At 42.0% G+C, this 20,856-nt stretch overlaps 1 protein-coding gene across 1 annotated transcript; it reads right to left on the bottom strand.

Moving 5' to 3' along the window:
- Positions 1-15,771: 15,771 nt before the first annotated feature.
- On the bottom strand, positions 15,772-16,719 carry LOC104993393 (olfactory receptor 2V2-like). Its single transcript, XM_010846630.1, has one exon. It carries the CDS (start codon positions 16,717-16,719, stop codon positions 15,772-15,774), a length of 948 nt encoding a protein of 315 aa, XP_010844932.1.
- Between the last annotated feature and the right edge of the window lie 4,137 nt (positions 16,720-20,856).

The following is a 20,856-nucleotide window of genomic DNA, read 5'->3' on the forward strand; positions in this document are numbered from 1 at the left end:
AAAAAAAAAAAAAAAAAAAGAAAAAATGTAGGGACTCTTGTTCAAACAAGCAAGAAAGTTAAAGATAGTAAAGCTAAAACCGTAAATGCAAGGCTTTCCCACTCTTCTGTGGTCTTGCTCATGACTTGTCATGGTGGATTTTGTTTGTTTTTTCTTTTGCTAGTCAACGTCATTCTAAGTAAAGAAAAATTAAAAACCTAAATTATTAGCATGGGCTTTCTATTCACCTTTTTATTTTGCAATGCTGGTTTTAAATGCAGATAAAGGAACATTTCACTCAAATACAGAATTGCCATAATCCCACATGATCCTCATTTGGTAGCTCATAAATGCACAGGTACTTCATTCTTATTGTAACAGTGGAAGCGCTACACAAAACTAGCTCAACTATTTTTATTTCACTTCTTGAAATGACATTCTACCTTCTGCTTACTGACAAGAAAGGATTGAAGGAGTAGTGGGTCTCCCTATCTTTCCCTTTCCTTGTCTCTCCTTACTCAGTCCTAAGCTAACAGCTTACCTTGAATTCGACTTTGAGTTTTACTGAATTCCCACGCCTTATGGAGAAGGAAATGGTGCCCCACTCCAGTATTCTTGCCTGGAGAATCCTGTGGACGGAGGAGCCTGGTGGGCTGCTGTCCATGGGATCACACAGAGTCGGACACGACCGAAGCGACTTAACATTAGCATGCCTTGTGGGCCCAAGAGATATTGCTGATTGTGTACAAATGGGGTGGCAAGGAACACGGGACACATAATGCACAACAGTGCATAGATCTCTGTTCATAGGCGTGCTTCATTGTCCTGCTGCTGCTGCTAAGTCGATTCAGTCATGTCCGACTCTATGCGACCCCATAGATGGCAGCCCAACTTCAAAGACCAAATCATAAAGAATTTCAACACAGCAGGGCCTTAAACCAAGCCACCCTCTTATCTGCTGTGGCCTTGAAGAGTCTTGTGAATAATGCTGAGTCATCTCTGGCACTGGGGAAGAGGAAAAGAGCTAGCCTGTACGATATGGCCTTTGTGTCTGGCTTCTTTCACTTTTTTCTTTTTATGGCTGAATAATATCACACTGTATAGCTATGAGTGCGTGCTAAGTCACTTTAGTCGTGCAATCCTACGGACTGTAGCCCACCAGGCTCCTCTGCCCATGGGATTCTCCAGGCAAGAATACTGGAGTGGGTTGCCATGCCCTCTTCCAGGCCCAGGGATCAAATTCACATCTCTTTAAGTTTCCTGCACTGGCAGGCAGGTTCTTTATCTAGCATCACCTGGGAAGCTCTTTATAGCTGTACTACATTTTATTTACCCATTTGATGGACATTTGGGTTGTTTCCACTTGTTGGCTATTAGGAATAATACTAGTATGAATATTACACGTGTAAGTTTTTGCATGAACACATGCTTTTCAGTCTTTTTGATATGTACCTAGGAGTGAATTGCTGAGTTGTATAGTAACTCTGCGGAGAAGGCAATGGTAACTCTGTGTTTGACTTTTTGATAGCAGAGTTAAAACTTAACACACGACAATTCCAGTGCTACCATTTATATGAAATCTCCAGAAAAGGAAAATCCATAGAGACAGAAGGCAGACCAATGGTTGTCTGTGCCTAAAGGAGAGAGCGAAGACTGACTGCAAATGGGGATGTAGGAAATTTTTATCATAATGGAACACTTAAAATTGAATTGTGGTGATAGTTGCAGAAATCTGTAAAAAAGATTGAGTAAAGAATCACAAAACTGTATACTTACAGTGAATGAACTTTGTTGCACATTAATCATACCTCAAGAAAGCTGTTACGAAATGCTAAAACAAAAAACCAAAGCCACAACAGTGTGCAGGCATTTTTCAGGGAATGGCACGGGTGACAAGTGTAGTGTGCAAAATTACTTAAATGACCCAGAGACAACTGTTCATGTAACACTTCAATGTAGCTTAGCAGGTGTGTATCTTGCACCTTGAAAGTTGAAATTTATTGATGGTATTGCTTGCGATGAAGCTAGAGTAGTTATATAAGTAACAAAGATATGAGTACATTTAAAGAAATGTCAATTAAATGAAGTGAGCAGCCATTGTAAGATTGCAGAAGTTGAATGAGAGTGATGGAAGTCATCCAACATAAAATTACCAAAACAGAGAACTTACCATGAGATAGTTTAAAAAATGAAAACTGAATGTCACAGAAATAAAAAAATCCAGTTTATGGTGAAAACGAGCACACACCCCATGGTGTGTCTGCACGAGGTGCCAGTTTATGTTGATGTTTTGTGCATGATGTGAAAGCTATTTACTGGTGCTTGAACAAATAGGAGATTTTCACCTTTTATATGCTATAACTGTCTTTTTGTTTTGGTTGCGTGGGGCTTTGTCGCTTCACTGGGCTTTCTCTGGTTGCAGTGAGCAGGGGCTGCTCTCTAGGTACAGTTCCCTTTCTTATTGTGACCATGGTCTCTGGAGTAGGGGTTCAGTAGCTGTCTACATGGGCTTAGTTGCCCGTGTGGAATCTCACCAGAGAAAGGATCAAACCTGTGTCCCCTGCATTGGTAGGTGAATTTTAAACCACTGGAACTCCAGGGAAGTCCCTATAACTGTCTTTTTAAATTAAAATTCAAAGGATTCTGTTTATAAGCACTTAGGACTGCAGAGAAGTTGTAGTGTTAAGAGTGTGTGTGACTTCTGGACTACTCCCACCTGGGGTGGTGTCAGGCCTCCCCTCTGCATCCTCACCATCAGGGTGGATCCTGGGCAAGTTAGCCATCATCTGGAGGTCCCAGATTTCTCATCTGCAGAACAGATGATAGTAGTGTTCTTATAGGGTGATGAGGAGGGTTAAACGAATTAACAAGTGCAAAGCACAAGTTGAGAAATGCTTACTGGATCAGCAGGTGTGCCAGGGTAGGCTTTGTTTTAGGTTCAGGGGATACAGCAGGAAGGCAAGGAGACAGAGGAGTACCCTGCTCTCCAGCACTACAATCAGAGGGGTTGGGGGAGGGATGGTTGCACAATAGGAAGACACAATATACAGACCAGCAAGAATGGAGGATGGCTGGGAGGAGGACATCTGAGGTAGGACCAGAGGAAGCCCTGGGAGGGATTAGAACAATGAAAGACAAAAGGGGGGCCTGGGCTTCCCTGGTGGCTCAGACAAGGTAAAGAATCTGCCTGCAGTGCAGTAGACCTGGTTTTGATCCCTGAGTCAGGAAGATTCCCCTAGAGAAGGGAATGGCTACCCACTCCAGTATTCCTGCCTGGAGAATCCCATGGACAGAGGAGCCTGGCAGGCTACAGTCCATGGGATCACAAACAGTGGAGGGGACTAACACACCGGCCTGACATGGGTGGGTGGATGTGTGGGTGGGGGGCTGCTGGGCTGAGGTTTCTGTGTATTATCATCAAGGATACTAAAGAAAAAATAAAAGTGTTGGTAGTTGCCCCATTTTCCTGCAGCCTAAGCTTCTGCTTTTCTCTTAACTGTTACAACTTATGTAAAGCAGATGGCCCTGAGCCTTTCACTCTGAAAGCTCTTTTAGGAGCTCTTTCAGGTGGACATGGACCAAGGAGGGTTGAGGTCATCCTGGGGTCCCTTTGAAACCTGCTCCTCAGGCTTCAGGTATACCTGCTCAGAGTGCAGTCTTCTCTCTCCTTTTCCCTGCTCCTTGTGCCTTACTCCAGGCTCATTAACAGGAAAGTTTCAGCAAGAGAGCTGCTGGGAGAGGCAAGCATTCCTTGGGACATAAAGGTCCCTGGTCTTACTGGAAACTTACCAAGGATGCAAGTTCGATAGAAAGAGTCCCTCCCTGCCTTGGAGTCTTGGCTACTCCCACTGGGAGCACTCACCCATCTGGTGGAAGCCACATGTCCTTGGCAACAGCTCCAGGGAGATCTGCCAGGGCTCCAGGGTAGAGGACAGTTGCTGCTCTTCCCATCATAGGAGCAGGAACTTCCCCTCTCTGTTGCCAGGAGAATGTCCCCCTGGCATTCCTTTCTACACTGACATGCCATGGCTCACACTTCTCTCCTTGAAGGGCTGTTTAATGGGAGCATCATCTGAATCATCCCCTCCTAGGGCTGGTTTGAGGATCAGAGGGAGCTAGGTATGTTCACTGGTTTTCAAAACTTAACTGACTGTAAATATGATGTCCCAAATTAGATAGGATAGGATAGGATAAGATGAAGCACATGACAAAAGAGGGATTGGGAAGGGGGTGACACCTTCCACCCAGGGACTGAAAACAGCTTTCTGGAGAAGGTTTCAGACTAGCTCCCCATGTACCAAGTTCATCTGGCATGGAGGTGTTGACTTGAAAAATATTCTCAACCTGAATTTGAGAATCATGTTTTATTTGGTGGGAAGTTTTAGGACTTCAAGCCCTGAAGAAAACATCTCAAGTAATGCTGAAAGCATTTCTCTGAGGAGTGCGCAGGGGAGCTAAGTTATACAGAAGTTTTGCAACAAAGGGCAGGTAGGTGGAACATCAAAAAATGATTGTTAGTTCAAGAAAACCAGATATCCAAAGTTAAGGAATGTAGTACTTTTCTATTCATGGGAAGATGCAAGAGTCTGGACTCACTGAAATCATTCCTTTTATATGCTCCTCAGCTGTCTGGGGCCAGTATCTTGTGTTTTCATATTGGAGTTTCCTTAGGGTTCACCATAGGAAGTAGCTGCAGTCTGATGACCACTAGATGGCAGGCATTCTTTGTTTCCTTCCTGAGTTCCTTCAGGGCTCACCCTTGGGATGACAGCAATCCCTGATGACTGTGACTTCCTTTGTTTACTGATAAGGCAGGAAATATTCTGATGCTCAGAGATCAGCCTCTGGTTCCCTTGACATTTCTCCTGGCCTTCAGGCACCCTGGAAAGGAACCTGAGAGATCTGAGGTCCTTTTGACCCCCAGAGGTCAAATTGAGCACAGAGGCGCAATCCAGACTTAATGGGGGGAGCTTTGCTTTGGAAGTTTCACAGGTAGGGTCATTCTCAGTCTGGCATCCATGGGACAACTATGTTGGCTGGTCTCTGCCTATTTGGAACTCCATGTGGATTCAGTTCCAGGGCTGCACGGCCTGGGAGACCTGAGCATGGAGTGTGGGGACATGCTCTGTGATGCCAGCCATCCATCCCCATCTCTGAGCTTGTTTTCACATCTGTAAAATGAGAGGGCAGAATAAGTTGATCTTGAAAAGTCCCTTCTAGCTCTGAAATTCCCTGCTCTTGTGGCATTTAGATTTGTCTTATTTCCAATAATGTCTCTGCCAAGCATCCTGTCCATTATCAGGGTGACTGAAAGGCCAAAATCAAGAGGTCATTTTCTGGACTGCCTGAGTACTGTTGGCAAAGTTGGCCTTTGTGACATGTAACGAGGCACCAGCCTTAAACTGCCCCAACACCTCCCCACCATTGTTCTTCATTTTACGCAGCCTGGGCCTGGGACACAGAAGTTCAGAAAAGAAGTAGTCTGTCACCAGAGCTGTTCCAACTACTGGTTCCTTTGCTCTGGGTTGGGACAAATCCAGCCGTTGTCTCAAAAGGACCCACATGGGGTCCCTGAAGACAGGGAGGGCCTGGGAAAACTGCCCTCAGGTTTCCTCACCCTACTCCCATTAGGACAGAGTTGTGGTGAATGTACCAGAAATGTTCTCATCAGTTAGTCCTCAAAGGCAAGGATTCAGGGAGCAAAATGTAGATGAATGGTGTAAAGTGCTGCGATGAACAGGAGGGAGCCTCAGAGGTTATATTTCAAAAGCCTACAGCATTTTTTGGTGGGGTGGGGGGTGTTCCTTATCTGGGTTTTCTTTTCTTGTTTTTTCTTTGAAATTAAAAAAAAATTGAAGTATGGCTGATTTACAATGTTGTGTTTGATATATATATATATATATATATAAATATATATATATATAAATCTCATTTATCAGATTCTTTTCCACTATAGGTGTCAACTGGGAAATACACACAACCTAAAAGTTGAGAGATATGTTTCATTCAGTGGACATTTTTAGGACATCAAGCCTGGGAGGCAGCATCTCAAGTAACACTGAGAAAACTTCTTTGCAGAGGCAAGAGGGGAGCTTGGAAATATGAGTTTTGCAACAAAAAGCAGATGGTTGAATAAAAGGTTACTGTTAATAAAAATAAACTAGATATCTCAGGTTAACTATAACATTTTTCTGGAGAAGACTCTTGAGAGTCCCTTGGACTGCAAGGAGATCAAACCATCAATCCTAAAGGAAGTCAACCCTGAATATTCATTGGAAAGAAGATGCTCAAGTCCAATACTTCAGCCACCTGATGTGAAGAGTTGACTCATTGGAAAAGACCTTGATGCTAGGAAAGATTGAGGACAGGAGGAGAAGAGGACAGCAGAGGATGAGATGGTTGGATGGCATCACCGACTCAATGGACATGAGTTTGAGCAAACTCTAGGAGTTGCTGTTGGACAGGGAAGCCTGGCATGCTGCAGTCCATGGGGTTGCAAAGAGTCGGACACAACTATGCGACTGAACTGAACTGAACTGAACTGAACTCAGCTATTTGGGGCAAGTATCTTATATTTTTGCATCCTGAGATTCCTAAAGCTGCACCCTTGAGGGGTGGCTGCAGACTGGTAACCACTAGATGGCAGGCATTCTTTGTTTCTTTCCTGAGTTCCCTCAGGGCTCTCGCTCGAGGTGCCTGAAATCGGTGATGACTGTGATATCCTTTGTTTACTGATACGGCAGGCATCATTCTTTGTCCACAGAGGTTATTACAAGATATTGACTGTAATCCTATCTGGGTCTTACCTGAAGCCTCTTTGCTTCTTGATCACTGACTTCTCAGTTCAGTTCAATCACTCAGTTGTGTCTGACTGTGGCCCCATGACTGCAGCAATCCAGGCCTCCCTGTCCATCTCAACTCCTGGAGTGTACCCAAACTCATGTCCATTGAGTCAGTGATGCCATCTAACCATCTCATCCTTTGTCATCCCCCTCTCCTCTTGCCCTCTGTCTTTCCCAGCATAGGGTCTTTTCCAATGATTCAGCACTTCCCATCAGGTGGCCAAAGTATTGGAGTTTCAGCTTCAGCATCAGTCCTTTCAATGAATAATCAGGACTGATTTCCTTTAGGATGGACTGGTTGGATCTCCTTGCAGTCCATAGGACTTTCAATAATCTTCTCCAGCACCACAATTTGAAAAGCATCAATTCTTTGGTGCTCAGCCTTATTTATGGTCCAATTCTACATCCATACATGACTACTGGAAAAACCATACATTTGACCGGATGGATATATGTTGGCAAAGTGATGTCTCTGTTTTTTTTTTTTTAATATACTGTCTAGGTTTGTAATAACTTTTCTTCCAAGGAGTAAGTTTGGCTATCAATAGGGAACAGTAAAATAAATTGTGGTTCATCCACACAATGGAACACACTGAAGTTCTTGAAAAGAATGAAAGAAATTGTTGCTTTGGGAGGTGAAATAGACAGCAGAAGGAGAAGGAGAAAAGGAGACATTTTTCACTGTATGTCTTTTTCTCTGTTTTGTATTTATTACCTTTTAAAAATGAATACAATAATTTATATTGAAAATGCAGTTGGGGAAATGGGGCAAAGAATGGAGGGCTTCATAGAAAAAGCAGATTCTTCTTTCTTTATGATGCCTAAGTGATTGTCAAAGACAAAATGCACTAGAAAGCTAAAGAGATTATTTTATTCAGACTATTATAATACAGAGAATGTTTAGTAATGAGGAAAGTCTCAAAGAAGAGGAAGAAAACTGGGGTTTTGTAAAACAAGAAAGTCATTGAGGAAGAGCGGAGGCAGCTCTTAGACTATGTGAGAATGAAGTTGTCTTTCATGGTTAGTCCCTTAGCCATTTGCGGAAACACAAAAAGGTAGAGGGATTACTTAATCATTCCTAGTTTTAGGCAACTCATGAACCATCTCATCCAGTTTCATGGCTTTAAATATCATCTGAGCTCTGAGTTAAAAGTCATCCAAAGTTTGGAAATATGGCTTGAGGATAAATGCATATCCTTTCAATGTCGTTTCACAAGCTCAGCTAAGGTTTATTTAATATTCTAGGCATATCCTTTCAGTATCTGTGTTTCACAGGATTGTCAAAGGATTATTTAATATTCTAATATGTATGTTTGACTTTGCTACTTACTATTTGATTAGAGCTTAGACATTGTGAGGTTCTACCCTGAACTTGTAAATTTCTGTCAGATGGAAAAAATAATCCCAAAGATTTAACATATTATTCTGTAGCACACTGACTTTTTAAAAATTTTTTACTTTCAGTTCAATTGAGTCGAGTTGCTTAGTCGTATCTGACTCTTTGCGATCCCATGGACTGCAGCATGCCAGGCCTCCCTGTCCATCACCAACTCCCGGAGTTTACCCAAACTCATCTCCATTGATTCAGTGATGCCATCCAACCATCTCAACCTCTGTCATCCCCTTCTCCTCCTGCCTTCAATCTTTCCCAGCATCAGGGTCTTTTCTAATCAAGTGGCCTTTTCCAATAACCTCTTTGCATCAAGTGGCCAAAGTACTGAAGTTTCAGCTTCAACATCAGTCCTTCGAATAAACCCTCAGGACTGATCTCCTTTAGGATGGACTAGTTGGATCTCCTTGCAGTCCAAGGGACTCTCAAGAGTTGTCTCCAACACCACAGTTCAAAAGCAGCAATTCTTTGGCACTCAGCTTTCTTTATAGTCCAATTCTCACATCCATACATGACTACTGGAAAGCTTTGACTAGATGAACCTTTTTTGGCAAAGTAATGTCTCTGTTTTTTAATATGCTGTCTAGGTTGGTCATAACTTTTCTTCCAAGGAGCAAGCATCTTTCAATTTCATGGCTGCATTCACCAGCTGCAGAGATTTTGGAACCCCCAAAATAGTCTCTCACTGTTTCCACTATTTCCAGTGTTTCCCCATCTATTTGCCATGAAGTGATGGGACCAGATGCCATGATCTTAGTTTTCTGAATGTTGAGCTTTAAGCCAATTTTTTCACTCTCCTCTTTCACCTTCATCAAGAGGCTCTTTAGTTCTTCTTCACTTTCTGCCATAAGGGTGGTGTCATCTGCATATCTGAGGTTATCGATATTTCTCCTGGCAATCTTGATTCCAGCTCGTGCTTCATCTAGCCCAGAGTTTCTCATGATGTATTCTGCATATAAGTTAAATAAGCAGGGTGACAATATATAGCCTTATACTCCTTTCCCGATTTGGAATCAGTCTGTTGTTCCATGTCCAGTTCTAACTGTTGCTTCCTGACCTGCATACGGATTTCTCAAAAGGCAGGTCAGGTGGTCTGGTATTCCAATCTCTTTAAGAATTTTCAACAGTTTGTTGTAATCCACACAGTCAAAGGCTTGGGTGTAGTCAATAAAGCAGAAATAGATGTTTTTCTGGAACTCTCTTGCTTTTTCAATGATTCAACGGATGTTGGCAGTTTGATCTCTGGTTCCTCCGCTTTTTCTAAATCCAGCTTGAACGTCTGGAAGTTCACAGTTCACGTACTGTTGAAGCCTGTCTTGGAGAATTTTGAGCATTACTTTACTAGTGTGTGAGATGAGTGCAATTGTGCAGTAGTTTGAGCATTCTTTGGCATTGTCTTTCTTTGGGATTGGAATGAAAACTGACCTTTTCCCATCCTGTGGCCACTGCTGAGTTTTCCAAATTTGCTGGCATTTTGAGTGCAGCACTTTCTTTTCTTTTTTGAAAAATTTATCTATTTTAGTTGGAGGCTAATTACTTTACATTATTGTAGTGGTTTTTGCCATACATTGACATGAATCAGCCATGGGTTTACATGTGTTCCCCATCCTGAACCCCCCTTCTACCTCCCTCCCCACCCCATCCCTCTGGGTCATCCTAGGAGTGCAGCACTTTCACAGCATCATCTTTTAAGATTTGAAATAGCTCAACTGGAATTCTGTCACATCCACTAGCTTTGTTTGTAGCAATGTTTCCTAAGGCCTGCTTGACTTTGCATTCCAGGATGTCTGGCTCTAGGTTAGTGATCATACTATCGTGATTATCTGGGTCATGAAGTTTTTTACCTTACCTAGCATTTTATCCTGTCAGCTCTTTATTAGATAGCCCATACTCTCAACTCTTCAATTACTCTTTGAGCCATCTTTACCATCCTATTGCTTGCTTCATCAATTAATATAAATGAAATAAAAATACTTGACATGTTTCTTTTATGTTTATATGAGAGTCAGGTTTTTACCTTTCAAAAAATTATGCTTGGACAGCTTTGGAGGTCCCATATACTTGCTTGAGTGGACTCACCTGAGGGAACAGGTAAACTTTGCTGAAGAAGTGTACCTCAGGGCTGCTTAAACCCAAGCATGGCTCCCAGAATAATGATTCCCTGGGGGCTAAGAATTTTTTCTTTGCTGGCTCTCTGGTTTTCATTTTCTTGTTGTTCTTGATGTTCTGTATTTGTGTCTTTGCTTTTGTTTTTAGTTCTTGGGAAAGATTAGTTCTGTGCTGCACATGACTGATAATTGATTCTCCATTGATAGCAGCAAAAATTGAGAATCTGTTTTCATGCATTTGCTGATATATGCTAGAAGGATGATAGGGAAAAATAATTCTTATTGTATGTGTTTATATTTGCTATTTAACTTAAGGCCAGGCCCTGTGAAGTTCCATGTTAACTTGTAGATTTATGTCCAGTAGAAAACACAGCTATAAAGGTTATGGTTTTATTATCTTATAGGACTTTCACCATTTGTGTACCTTAGAAATCTTATTCTAATATTCTTTGATTTTTTAAAGGAAATTTTCTGATAGCCCATGCAGACTCAGTTGCTTTTAGAACTGGTTTTTCTGTCTGATAGCTTCCCTGGTGGCTCAGATGGTAAGGCGTCTGCCTGCAATGTGGGAGACCTGGGTTCGATCCCTGGGTTAGATAGATCCCTTGGAGAAGGAAATGGCAACCCACTCTAATACTCTTGTCTGGAGAATTCCATGGATGAGGAGCCTGGTAGGCTACAGTCCATGAGGTTGCAAAGAGTCAGACATGATTGAGCAACTTCACTTTCACTTTTCCCACTCACTAATGAGTTAAACAGAATTTAAAGGAAGGGGATGACAGAGGTTGAGATGGTTGGATGGCATCACTGACTCAATGGAGATGAGTTTGGGTAAACTCTGGGAGTTGGTTATGGGCAGGGAGGCCTGGCATGCTGCCGTCCATGGGGTTGCAAAGAGTCAGACACAACTAAGCAACTCAACTGAACTGAACTGAAAGTAAAAATTTTTTAAAAGTCAGTGTGCTACTTTAAAATACAAGAGCAGCAGAAAGGGTTTTCAATTTTCTAAAAGAAAAGTGATATGATTGCAAGATGAAATGTCTATATTTATTGTTCTTAGAGCTCTCCACCACACTGCAGATGTTTCATCAAGGACAACTGCTATCAGAGCTGCTGTAAGACATGCGTCTCACTGCAGATAGTGTCACAGTCAACTCCTCAAACAGAAGACTGAAATGATACTTCTGTTTTAGAGGGTTTTGGTGTAAAGAACTTTTCGATGTGGATAACACAGCCTTGCTTCTTGAATTTAAGAAACACTATGAAACTAATCTATCAGTTTTTCTCTGATACCGCCTGCCAGAATGTGCTGCGAAGAATCTTTTTTCCATTCTTACCACTTCTGAGTGAGAGAAGAGGAAAGGGTGGATAGGTTCTAGTGTACTAATAGGCAATTCAGCTGAGGCTCTGTGTTCCACTTCCTTTCTGCTTGCAGTCTTAGGCGTTTGTCTTGGCAGCTGCAGCAGTTTGATGAGGAAAGGAAGTGGCAGCCCATCAATCGCCTCTTCTTGAAGCCATACTTTTTGCATTTAAAGAAGAGATCTGCCTTAGAGCTCCCCAAACTGACAATCTTTGGGCAACCATCTCTATGTTTCTCTTGGGTGATGAACTCCAGTATCAAACTCAAGGCCTCTACCAATCACAGAGCATCCCTGGGAACAGCCATAGTTATACACATTGCATATGCACATCAGGGTGCAGGATGCATAGAGGACTCACAGAGACTCACAGATCGCACACTTGCCATCACATTTTCCACACAGTTGTCCAATGGTTTGAGGTGGGAAGAGCGGTACCTTCGAGTCAAGACCCTAAGGAAGTGATGGGAACCCTGAACTCCTCAGGTTTCAATACCATTCCTACTCAGACAGTGGGGGACAGGAAGCTCTCACTGACACCAGCCTGCTCGCAACAAGAGCAAGAATTGTGTTTTTGTCTGTACAAAAACCCAAAACTTTGACAAGCTCATCCAGAAAAGGGATGCGTGGTTCAATCCTCCCCTTAACAGTTTTTTTTAATCATCAAGTTTATCTTTTATATATTTATTTATTATTTATTTTCTATTGGAAGATAATTGGTTTTCAACGTTGTGTTAGTTTTTGCTGTACAACAATGTGAATCAGCTATAGTATACATATATCCTTTTCCTCTTGAAGCTCCCTCCCACCCACCCATCTTACCACTTTAGGTCATCACAGAGCAGTGAGCTGAGCTCCCTGTGCTATACAGCAGCTTTTCAATAGCCATCTGTTTTACACAGAGTGGTAGTATATATATGTCAGTGCTACTCTTTCAATTCGTCCCACCCTCTCCTTCCCCAACTGTGTCCACAAATCTGTTTGCTATGTCTGCTATGTCTGTGTCTCTATTCCTGTCCTGCAATAGTGTCATCAGTACTGTTTTTCTAAATTCCATATATATCCATTAATATACGATATTTGTGTTTCTCTTTCTGACTTATTTTACCCTATATGAGACACTTTAGGTTTATCCATCTCCCTACAACTGCCTCAGTTTCACTCCTTTTTCTGGCTGAGTAACATTCTATTGTGCTTATGTATCACAACTTCTTTATCCATCCATCTGTTGATGAACATCTAGGTTGCTTCCATGTCCTAGCTATTGTAAATAATGCTGCAGTGAACATTGGTGGGGGGTAAATGTGTCTTTTTGAATTATGTTTTTTTCAGGGCATATGCCCAGTACTGGAATTGCTGGGTCATGTGGTAATTTCATTTTTATTTTTTAAGGAACCTCCATACAGTTCTCCATAGTGGTTGTATCAATTTACACTTTACTTAACAGTTTTTAAGATAATGAATAAAGAACATTTTAAAATATCCAATGACAGAGATGGTAAATGAACATATTAAAAAAGGGAGAATGTTTTATAGAAACTTTCTAGTCAATAACACCAAGAAGTGCCAGAGGGTCAGGGGGCGTTGTTCCAATCTGGGGCACAATGTCCTTGGTGAACTGACTCCACATTCCAGGGAGGGCTGCTCTGATCAGTCAGTTGGGTTTGTAGGTAAACCAGTTTATCTTCATCACCTTGAAGAAAATGGGCCTGAACTGGAGGGAGGGGCCTAGGAAAGGTAGAATAGAGAAATTTCCAGAAGAAAGAAAGTCTTGCACAGTCAGAATTCCCCTAGAATATCTCCTCTTATCATTTGAAAATAAGAGTTGATGGAGATGTTTGGGGTGCTCATCCACAGGGTTGTAGAAACATTTTGAAGAAATGTACTGATTGGTTAAAATGGGAAGAAAACAGATCTGAAAAAAGGAACCCAGAAAAACCTGAGAGAGCTTCATCCTAAAACTCTGGCAGAATATTTAGGGGTAAGAAAAAGCTTTCCAGAAACAAAAATTATAGCACGAGGAGGACTTTCATCCTCATCCATGAGGGGAACACTGTGGGAGTGGACTGGACTAGGAGGGGGTGCCTGTTACTGGGAGCCAGTGAGGAAGTGGAAAAAATGCCTCACTGGGCCAGGTCCACCTCCGGGCTCAGAGATTTTATTCTCTGCCACTCCTCACTGCCATCCATCATTCTCCCCTCTGATGTGACTAAGGAAAGTTACTTCTGTTTTCACAAATTTCCAGAGACTCCACAAATGCTACATCATTCCCCTCAGTTTGCAAATTAAACTCCAACAGAAGGAAGCCTCTTGCAAAGTTCTCTTTTCATCTCAGCTGCTCCAACAAACTCTCCCTGGGGGATGTGGAGAGGAAAACTGGGGCATGAGGACAAGTGACTTAACTAATCTGAGGTCCAGTTTTCTTGCCTGCAAAAAGTGAATGATGTTCACCGTGAAATGTTTATGGTGACATTAAACTGAGTCATCAAGTCAGCTCTCCCTGGTTGGTCCTAAGAATCCTAATTACTATTAGTGTCATTGCTAATGACATTCTCTAGTCTCCATTCTCTCCAAGCCTGAAAACAGAACACAGAGCAAATGCCTTCCTGTGGCTTGGTCCAACTTCCAGAACCCAGTTCTATCCTTTCTCTTCTGTCTGCATGCAACTAAGAGTATTTTTACCCCAGGAAAAGATGGTTTTATTGCAAATGTGTATAAGAGCTAGTCCAGAGCTTAGCTATATGAGTACAAATAATCCCAGTGGTTCAAATAAAAGTGTGTGAAAATAAATTTGAAATAACAGATCAAATTCTCCCATTTATGTTTCAATCTTAATCCCCCAAAGAAAAATAATATAGCTAATTTTCCTAGTTTATTGATAGAAACTGAAATGATAAAATATGGCTGATTCAATGGAAATTTGCTATATGACTCAGGGAACTCAAACTGGAGCTCTAACAACCTAGAGGGGTAGGAAAAGGAGTAGCGGGGTGGGAGAGAGCTTCAAGAGGGAGGGGGCATATATACAACTATGGCTACTTCATGTTGATGTGCGGCAGAAATCAAACCAATATTGTAAAGCAATCATCCTTCAGTTAAAAACAAATAAATTTAAAAAATGACTGATTTCATTGGAAGTTTGCATATATGTATATATAACATTTATGCATATTTTTATGTGAATATACCAATAAGCAAGTACTTACTTCTTTCATCATGAATCTAAAAGACTGCATTTTTATTCTTTGAGAAAGTCATTATAATGATTCTGGTACTAGAGTGAAGCATTCACATTCTCTAGAGAATTTTACTAACTTCTTTTTTTGTCATCTAGAAGTATTTCATCTAAGACAGTAGTGTGAGGGTATATCTGTGTTATACATATAAATAAAACACAAGTGATACCTCTGTAAACATAGAAGGAACAAAGAACTGTGTTTGGCATATAGCAGGCTCTGACTCTGGAGAAGGCAATGGCACCCCACTCCAGTACTCTTGCCTGGAAAATGCCATGGGCAGAGGAGCCTGGTAGGCTGCAGTCCAGGGGGTCGCGAAGAGTTGGACATGACTGAGAGACTTCATTTTCACTTTTCACTTTCATATATTGGAGAAGGAAATGGCAACCCACTCCACTGTTCTTGCCTGGAGAATCCCAGAGACAGGGGAGCCTGGTGGGCTGCTGTCTATGGGGTTGCACAGAGTCGGACACGACTGAAGCGACTTAGCAGCAGCAGCAGCAGCAGGCTCTGACTCTATGGTGGAGGTTACCAGTGAGGAAGTTAGGGTCAGGGCATTCTCTGATAGTATGAACAATTTCAATTTAAGAGACCAAAATCCCAATGTCTTATTTCCACACTGCTCTTGAGTTTACAAAATCCTGCATTCCATTTTAAACAAAATGATCAGTTCAAAAACAATGGAAGGGGAAAGCCTTTTTATTTTTTTTCCAATCAGAGTCATCTAATAGTTCCTTGGGATTGAAAAAGACCTCTCCAAGGCTTCAGGTTTCATGATTCTTTTATTAATAAGATAATTGAACCTCACATAGAGTTTGTTTATCCAACATCACAGAGTCACAATATCTGGCCTGAAGTTCAGGTTTGGTTGCCAATTCTGCAATGGTCCAGCCCCTTCTTCAGGGCTCCCATCACCTCCTGGTTTCTCAAGCTATAAATGAGGGGGTTGAGCATAGGAGTAAGGACTGTGTAGAAGATAGATACCACCTTGTCATGGCTTGGGGCCCGGTAGCTCCTAGGTGTCAGGTAGATGAACATGGCTGCACCATAGAAGAGGAACACAGCTGTCAGGTGGGAGGAACATGTGGCCAGAGCCTTTTTACCAGCTTGAGTAGAGCACATGTGGAGCACAGTTCTCAGGATGCGAGCATAGGAGGCCACGATAATGGAGAAGGGAAGAAACAGCATGATGATGCAGCAAGCAAAAGCAAAGTTCTCAAAAATAGATGTGTCTGCACAGGCCAGCTTCATTAAGGATAACATCTCACAAAAGAAGTGGTCCACCTCCCTCAAGCCACAGAAAGGAAATGTCATTACTACCACCATCTGGATCAAACCATCTATTATCCCAAAGGCCCAGGAGCTCCCAACAATCTTGAGACAGGCCCTCTGACTCATAAGGATAGGATAGTGAAGTGGATGGCTAATGGCCACATAGCGGTCATAAGCCATAAGTCCCAGCAAGAGCCCTTCAGATCCCACGAGAGAGACAAAAAGACCCATTTGTATGCCACAACCTACAAAGGAGATGGACTTCCTGCCAGACAGGAAGTTGACCGCCATCTTGGGCACATTGGTGCAGACTAACATCAGGTCCATGAGGGAGAGCTGACTAAGGAAGAAGTACATGGGTGTATGAAGTCGAGAATCCATGTAGATGAGGTGGATGAGGAGGACATTCCCACAGAGGGCCACTATGAAGACCATCATGACTGCTGAGAAAAGAACAAGGTCAGTGGGACTGTGGGAAAAGATGCCTAAGAGGACAAAGTCATCTGAAGATGATTGATTCAACCATATCTCCATGGCTCAGCTGATGTTCCTGGTCACCTGAGAACATGGACAAAAAATATTGGATTGACTGAAATTTATTTATAAATTCCTCTATATTCCTCTATATATTCCTCAGCTTCCTGTATATTCCACATCTTCAGGCAGCTGTTATGTTTGTAACTCAAGAATGTTTAACAACATAAGCTTTGGGACATTGAAGCAGGCAACCCTTCATATCCCCAACATAGCAACAGGAAACTTTCTAGTATACAGAATTGGACTACATAGCTGTATTGGGATGTATCTGTGTCAATAAGAATGGAAAGAATTATTTTATCTTTCATAGGTTTTTGGTCAATTTCCTTCAACAGAGAAGGTATTGGCTTTACTATATTACACTGAGCCTTTTATCAGAGAGCACATTGACTTGGTAAATTATGTCTGCTGCTGCTGCTGCTAAGTCACTTCAGTCATGTCTGACTCTGTGTGACCCCATAGATGTCAGCCCACCAGGCTCTCCTGCCCCTGTGATTCTCCAGGCAAGAACAGTGGAGTGGGTTGCCATTTCCTTCTCCAATGCATGAAAGTGAAAAGTGAAAGTGAAGTCGCCCAGTCATGCCCGACTCTTCGCTACCCCATGGACTGCAGCCCACCAGGCTCCTCCATCCATGGGATTTTCCAGGCAAGAGTACTGTGAAATCAAGGAGAAGGAAATGGCAACCCACCCCAGTGTTCTTGCAGGGAAAATTCCATGGAGAGGAGCCTGGCAGGCTACAGTCCATGGGGTCACAAAGAGTAGTGACTGAGAGACTAAGTACAGCACAGCACATGTCAATGAAAAGATATTTTCCCAGATATTTTCCTAGATATTTCCTGGATATTTGGTCCAGATATTTTTTCTAAATATCTTATTGTATAAAAGAACAGACATGGTCTGGTTTTACATGGACAAAAACCAAATTGAGAAAAGAAGTAATGCGTATTATTAATAAAATGATAAAGCTTCCTTGGTGATATTCATAATATCTGAACCCAAGGCAAATAAAAAATAAATAATTATAAACAACTGAGTGGGGGTGTTCAGGACAAGATGGCAGAGTAGGGAGATCCCTAGGCTCATCTCCCCTCATGACCAACTGAAGAAATAACTTTTAAGAGAGCAACTGCTGATGAGAAAGATCAGAATCTAGCAGGAAAGATACTCTACAAGTAAAGATATAAAGAAGGAACCATAAGGAGACAAGTAGGAGATGATGACTCGATATAGTCAAGATCATAACTACTGAGATGAATGACCCATAAATGGGAGGATAATTAAAACTGTGAAGATTTTCCTCAAGGAGTAACAGGTTTAAACCCCACATTAGGCTCCTCAGCCTGCAGGTCCTGCCCCAGGAAGGTGAGCCTCCAGAACATTGGGCTTTGAAGGCTGTCAATGTTTACTTTCAGATGTCACAGAGGATTGTGGGAAATAGAGACTTCACTTTTAAAGGATACATCAGAAATCTCACACACTCTGGGACCCAGGGTAGATGCAGTAATTTGATCAGAATCTGGGTCATATCAACCTGCTGGTGTTGGAGAGTCTCTGGAGAGGCAGGAGGTAACTGGATCTCACTTTGGGGACATAAGCACTGGTGGAAGACACTTTTAGGAGCTCATGCTGACTAGTACCATTTTGGAATCCTCCCTCTAGCTTATTAGCATCAGGATCCAGCCCTACTCACAGCCTGTCCACACGAGTTCTAGGACACTGCAGGCCAAGCACTTAGCCAGGCAGGGACACGGCCCCACCCACCAATTGACAGGCTGCCTTAAGACCTCTTGAATCCATGGCTACCAGGAGACACGGCCATGTCCACCAGGCAGCCCAGCTCATGGCCCTACACATGAGTGTGCTGGCACTAGCTCAGGAACCCCTAGGGTCCTGCAGCCAGAGACTCTGTGACTCAGTTCAGTCCACTAGTGGGCTAGCATTAACCCCATGACCAATCTCATCCATCAGCAGTTAAGCACCAGACTCAGGACCCTTTGGGTCCCAGCCCCACCCACCAGCAGGCTAACACACCAACTGTGGAAACTTAGAGCTCTTCAGACAGAGAATCTGGGATCCAGATATAGCTACCAAGTGGGCAGACACCAGCCTCAGGATCATTGCAATCACACAGCTGTCTGTGACAGGACCCAGTCCACTCACCAGCTTGCTAGCACAGACCTTGGATCCCCTGGGCCTTGCAGCCAGCTACCCTGGGATCTGGTACCACTCACCATAGGGATGGAACACTTGGGCTGTCTAGCCAGAGATCCTCAGACCAGGTTCCACCTACATGTGAGCCAGTACTGGGCCCAAATCCCCTGAGCCATAGCCCCATGCACCAGCAGTTTGACACCATTCTCAGGATCCCCCTAACCTTGGCCATACTTACAGACAAACCAATGTCAGCTCTGAGATGCTTTGGACTTGACAGCCAGCTGCCCTTGTATCTAGCCCAGACTCCTGGGTCTGCACCAGTTCTGGGATATTTTAGAACCTACAGCCAGGAAGAAATAGAAAATCTTAACATACCCATCACAAGCACAGAAATCAAAACTGTAATAAGAAATCTTCCAACAAACAAAAGCCCAGGACCAGATGGCTTCACAGTTGAATTCTACCAAAAATTTAGAGAAGAGCCAACACCTATCCTAATCAAACTCTTCCAGAAAATTGCAGAGGAAGATAAACTTCCGAATTCATTCTATGAGGCCACCATCACCCTAATACCAAAACCAGACATAGATGCCACAAAAAAAGAAAACTACAGGCCAATATCACTGAAGAACACAGATGCAAAAATCCTCAACAAAATTCTAGCAAACAGAATCCAGCAACATATTAAAAAGATCATACATCATGACCAAGTGGGCTTTATCCCAGGGATGCAAGGATTCTTCAATATTTGCAAATCTACCAATGTGATACCTCACATTAACAAATTGAAAGATAAAAACCATATGATTATCTCAATAGATGCAGGGAAAGCCTCTGACAAAATTCAACATCCATTTATGATAAAAACCCTCCAGAAAACAGAAATAGAAGGAACATACCTCAACATAATAAAAGCCATATATGATAAACCCACAGCAAACATTATCCTCAGTGGTAAAAAATTGAAAGCATATCCTCTAAAGTCAGGAACAAGACAAGGGTGCCCACTCTCACCACTACTGTTCAACATAGTTTTGGAAGTTTTAGCCACAGCAGTAATAGAAGAAAAAGAAATAAAAGGAATCCAGATTGGAAAAGAAGAAGTAAAACTTTCACTGTTTGCAGATGACATGATCCTCTACATAGAAAACCCTAAAGACACCACCAGAAAATTACTAGAGCTAACCAATTAGTATAGTAAAGTTTCAGGATATAAAATTGATACACAAAAACCCCTTGCATTCCTATACACGAACAATGAGAAAACAGAAAGAGAAATTAAGGAAACAATTCCATTCACCATTGCAATGAAAAAAAATAAAATATTTAGAAATATATCTATCTAAAGAAACAAAAGACCTATATATAGAAAACTATAAAACACTGATGAAAGAAATCAAAGATGACACAAATCAATGGAGAAATATACCATGTTCATGGATCAGAAGAATCAATATAGTTGAGTGTACTACCAAAAGTAATTCTATAGATTCAATGAAATCCCTATCAAGCTACCAATGGTATTTTTCACAGAACTAGAACAAATAATTTCACAATTTGTATGGAAACACAAAAAATCTCAAATAGCCAAAGCAATATTGAGAAAGAAGAATGGAACTGGAGGAATCAACCTGCCTGACTTTAGACTATCCTACAAAGCTACAGTCATAAAGACAGTATGATACTGCCACAAAGACAGAAATATAGATCAATGGAACAAAATAGGAAGCCCAGAGATAAACCCACACACCTATGGACAACTTATTTTTGACAAAAGAGGCAAAAATATACAATAGAGAAAAGATAATCTCTTAAAAAGTGATGCTGGGAAAACTGGTCAACCATCTGCAAAAGAATGAAACTAGAACACTTTCTAACACCATACACAAAAATAAACTCAAAATGGGTTAAAGATCTAAATGTAAGACCAGAAACTATAAAACTCCTAGAAGAAAACATAGGCAAAACATTCTCTAACA

The sequence above is a fragment of the Bison bison genome, unplaced genomic scaffold (genome assembly GCF_000754665.1).
Source record: "Bison bison bison isolate TAMUID 2011002044 unplaced genomic scaffold, Bison_UMD1.0 scf7180017864238, whole genome shotgun sequence".
In the NCBI taxonomy this organism is placed as follows: domain Eukaryota; kingdom Metazoa; phylum Chordata; class Mammalia; order Artiodactyla; family Bovidae; genus Bison; species Bison bison.

What these genes read in the sequence shown, in the direction of transcription:
- LOC104993393 (XM_010846630.1), bottom strand. Translation starts at nt 16,719, where the DNA reads ATGGAGATATGGTTGAATCAATCATCTTCAGATGACTTTGTCCTCTTA.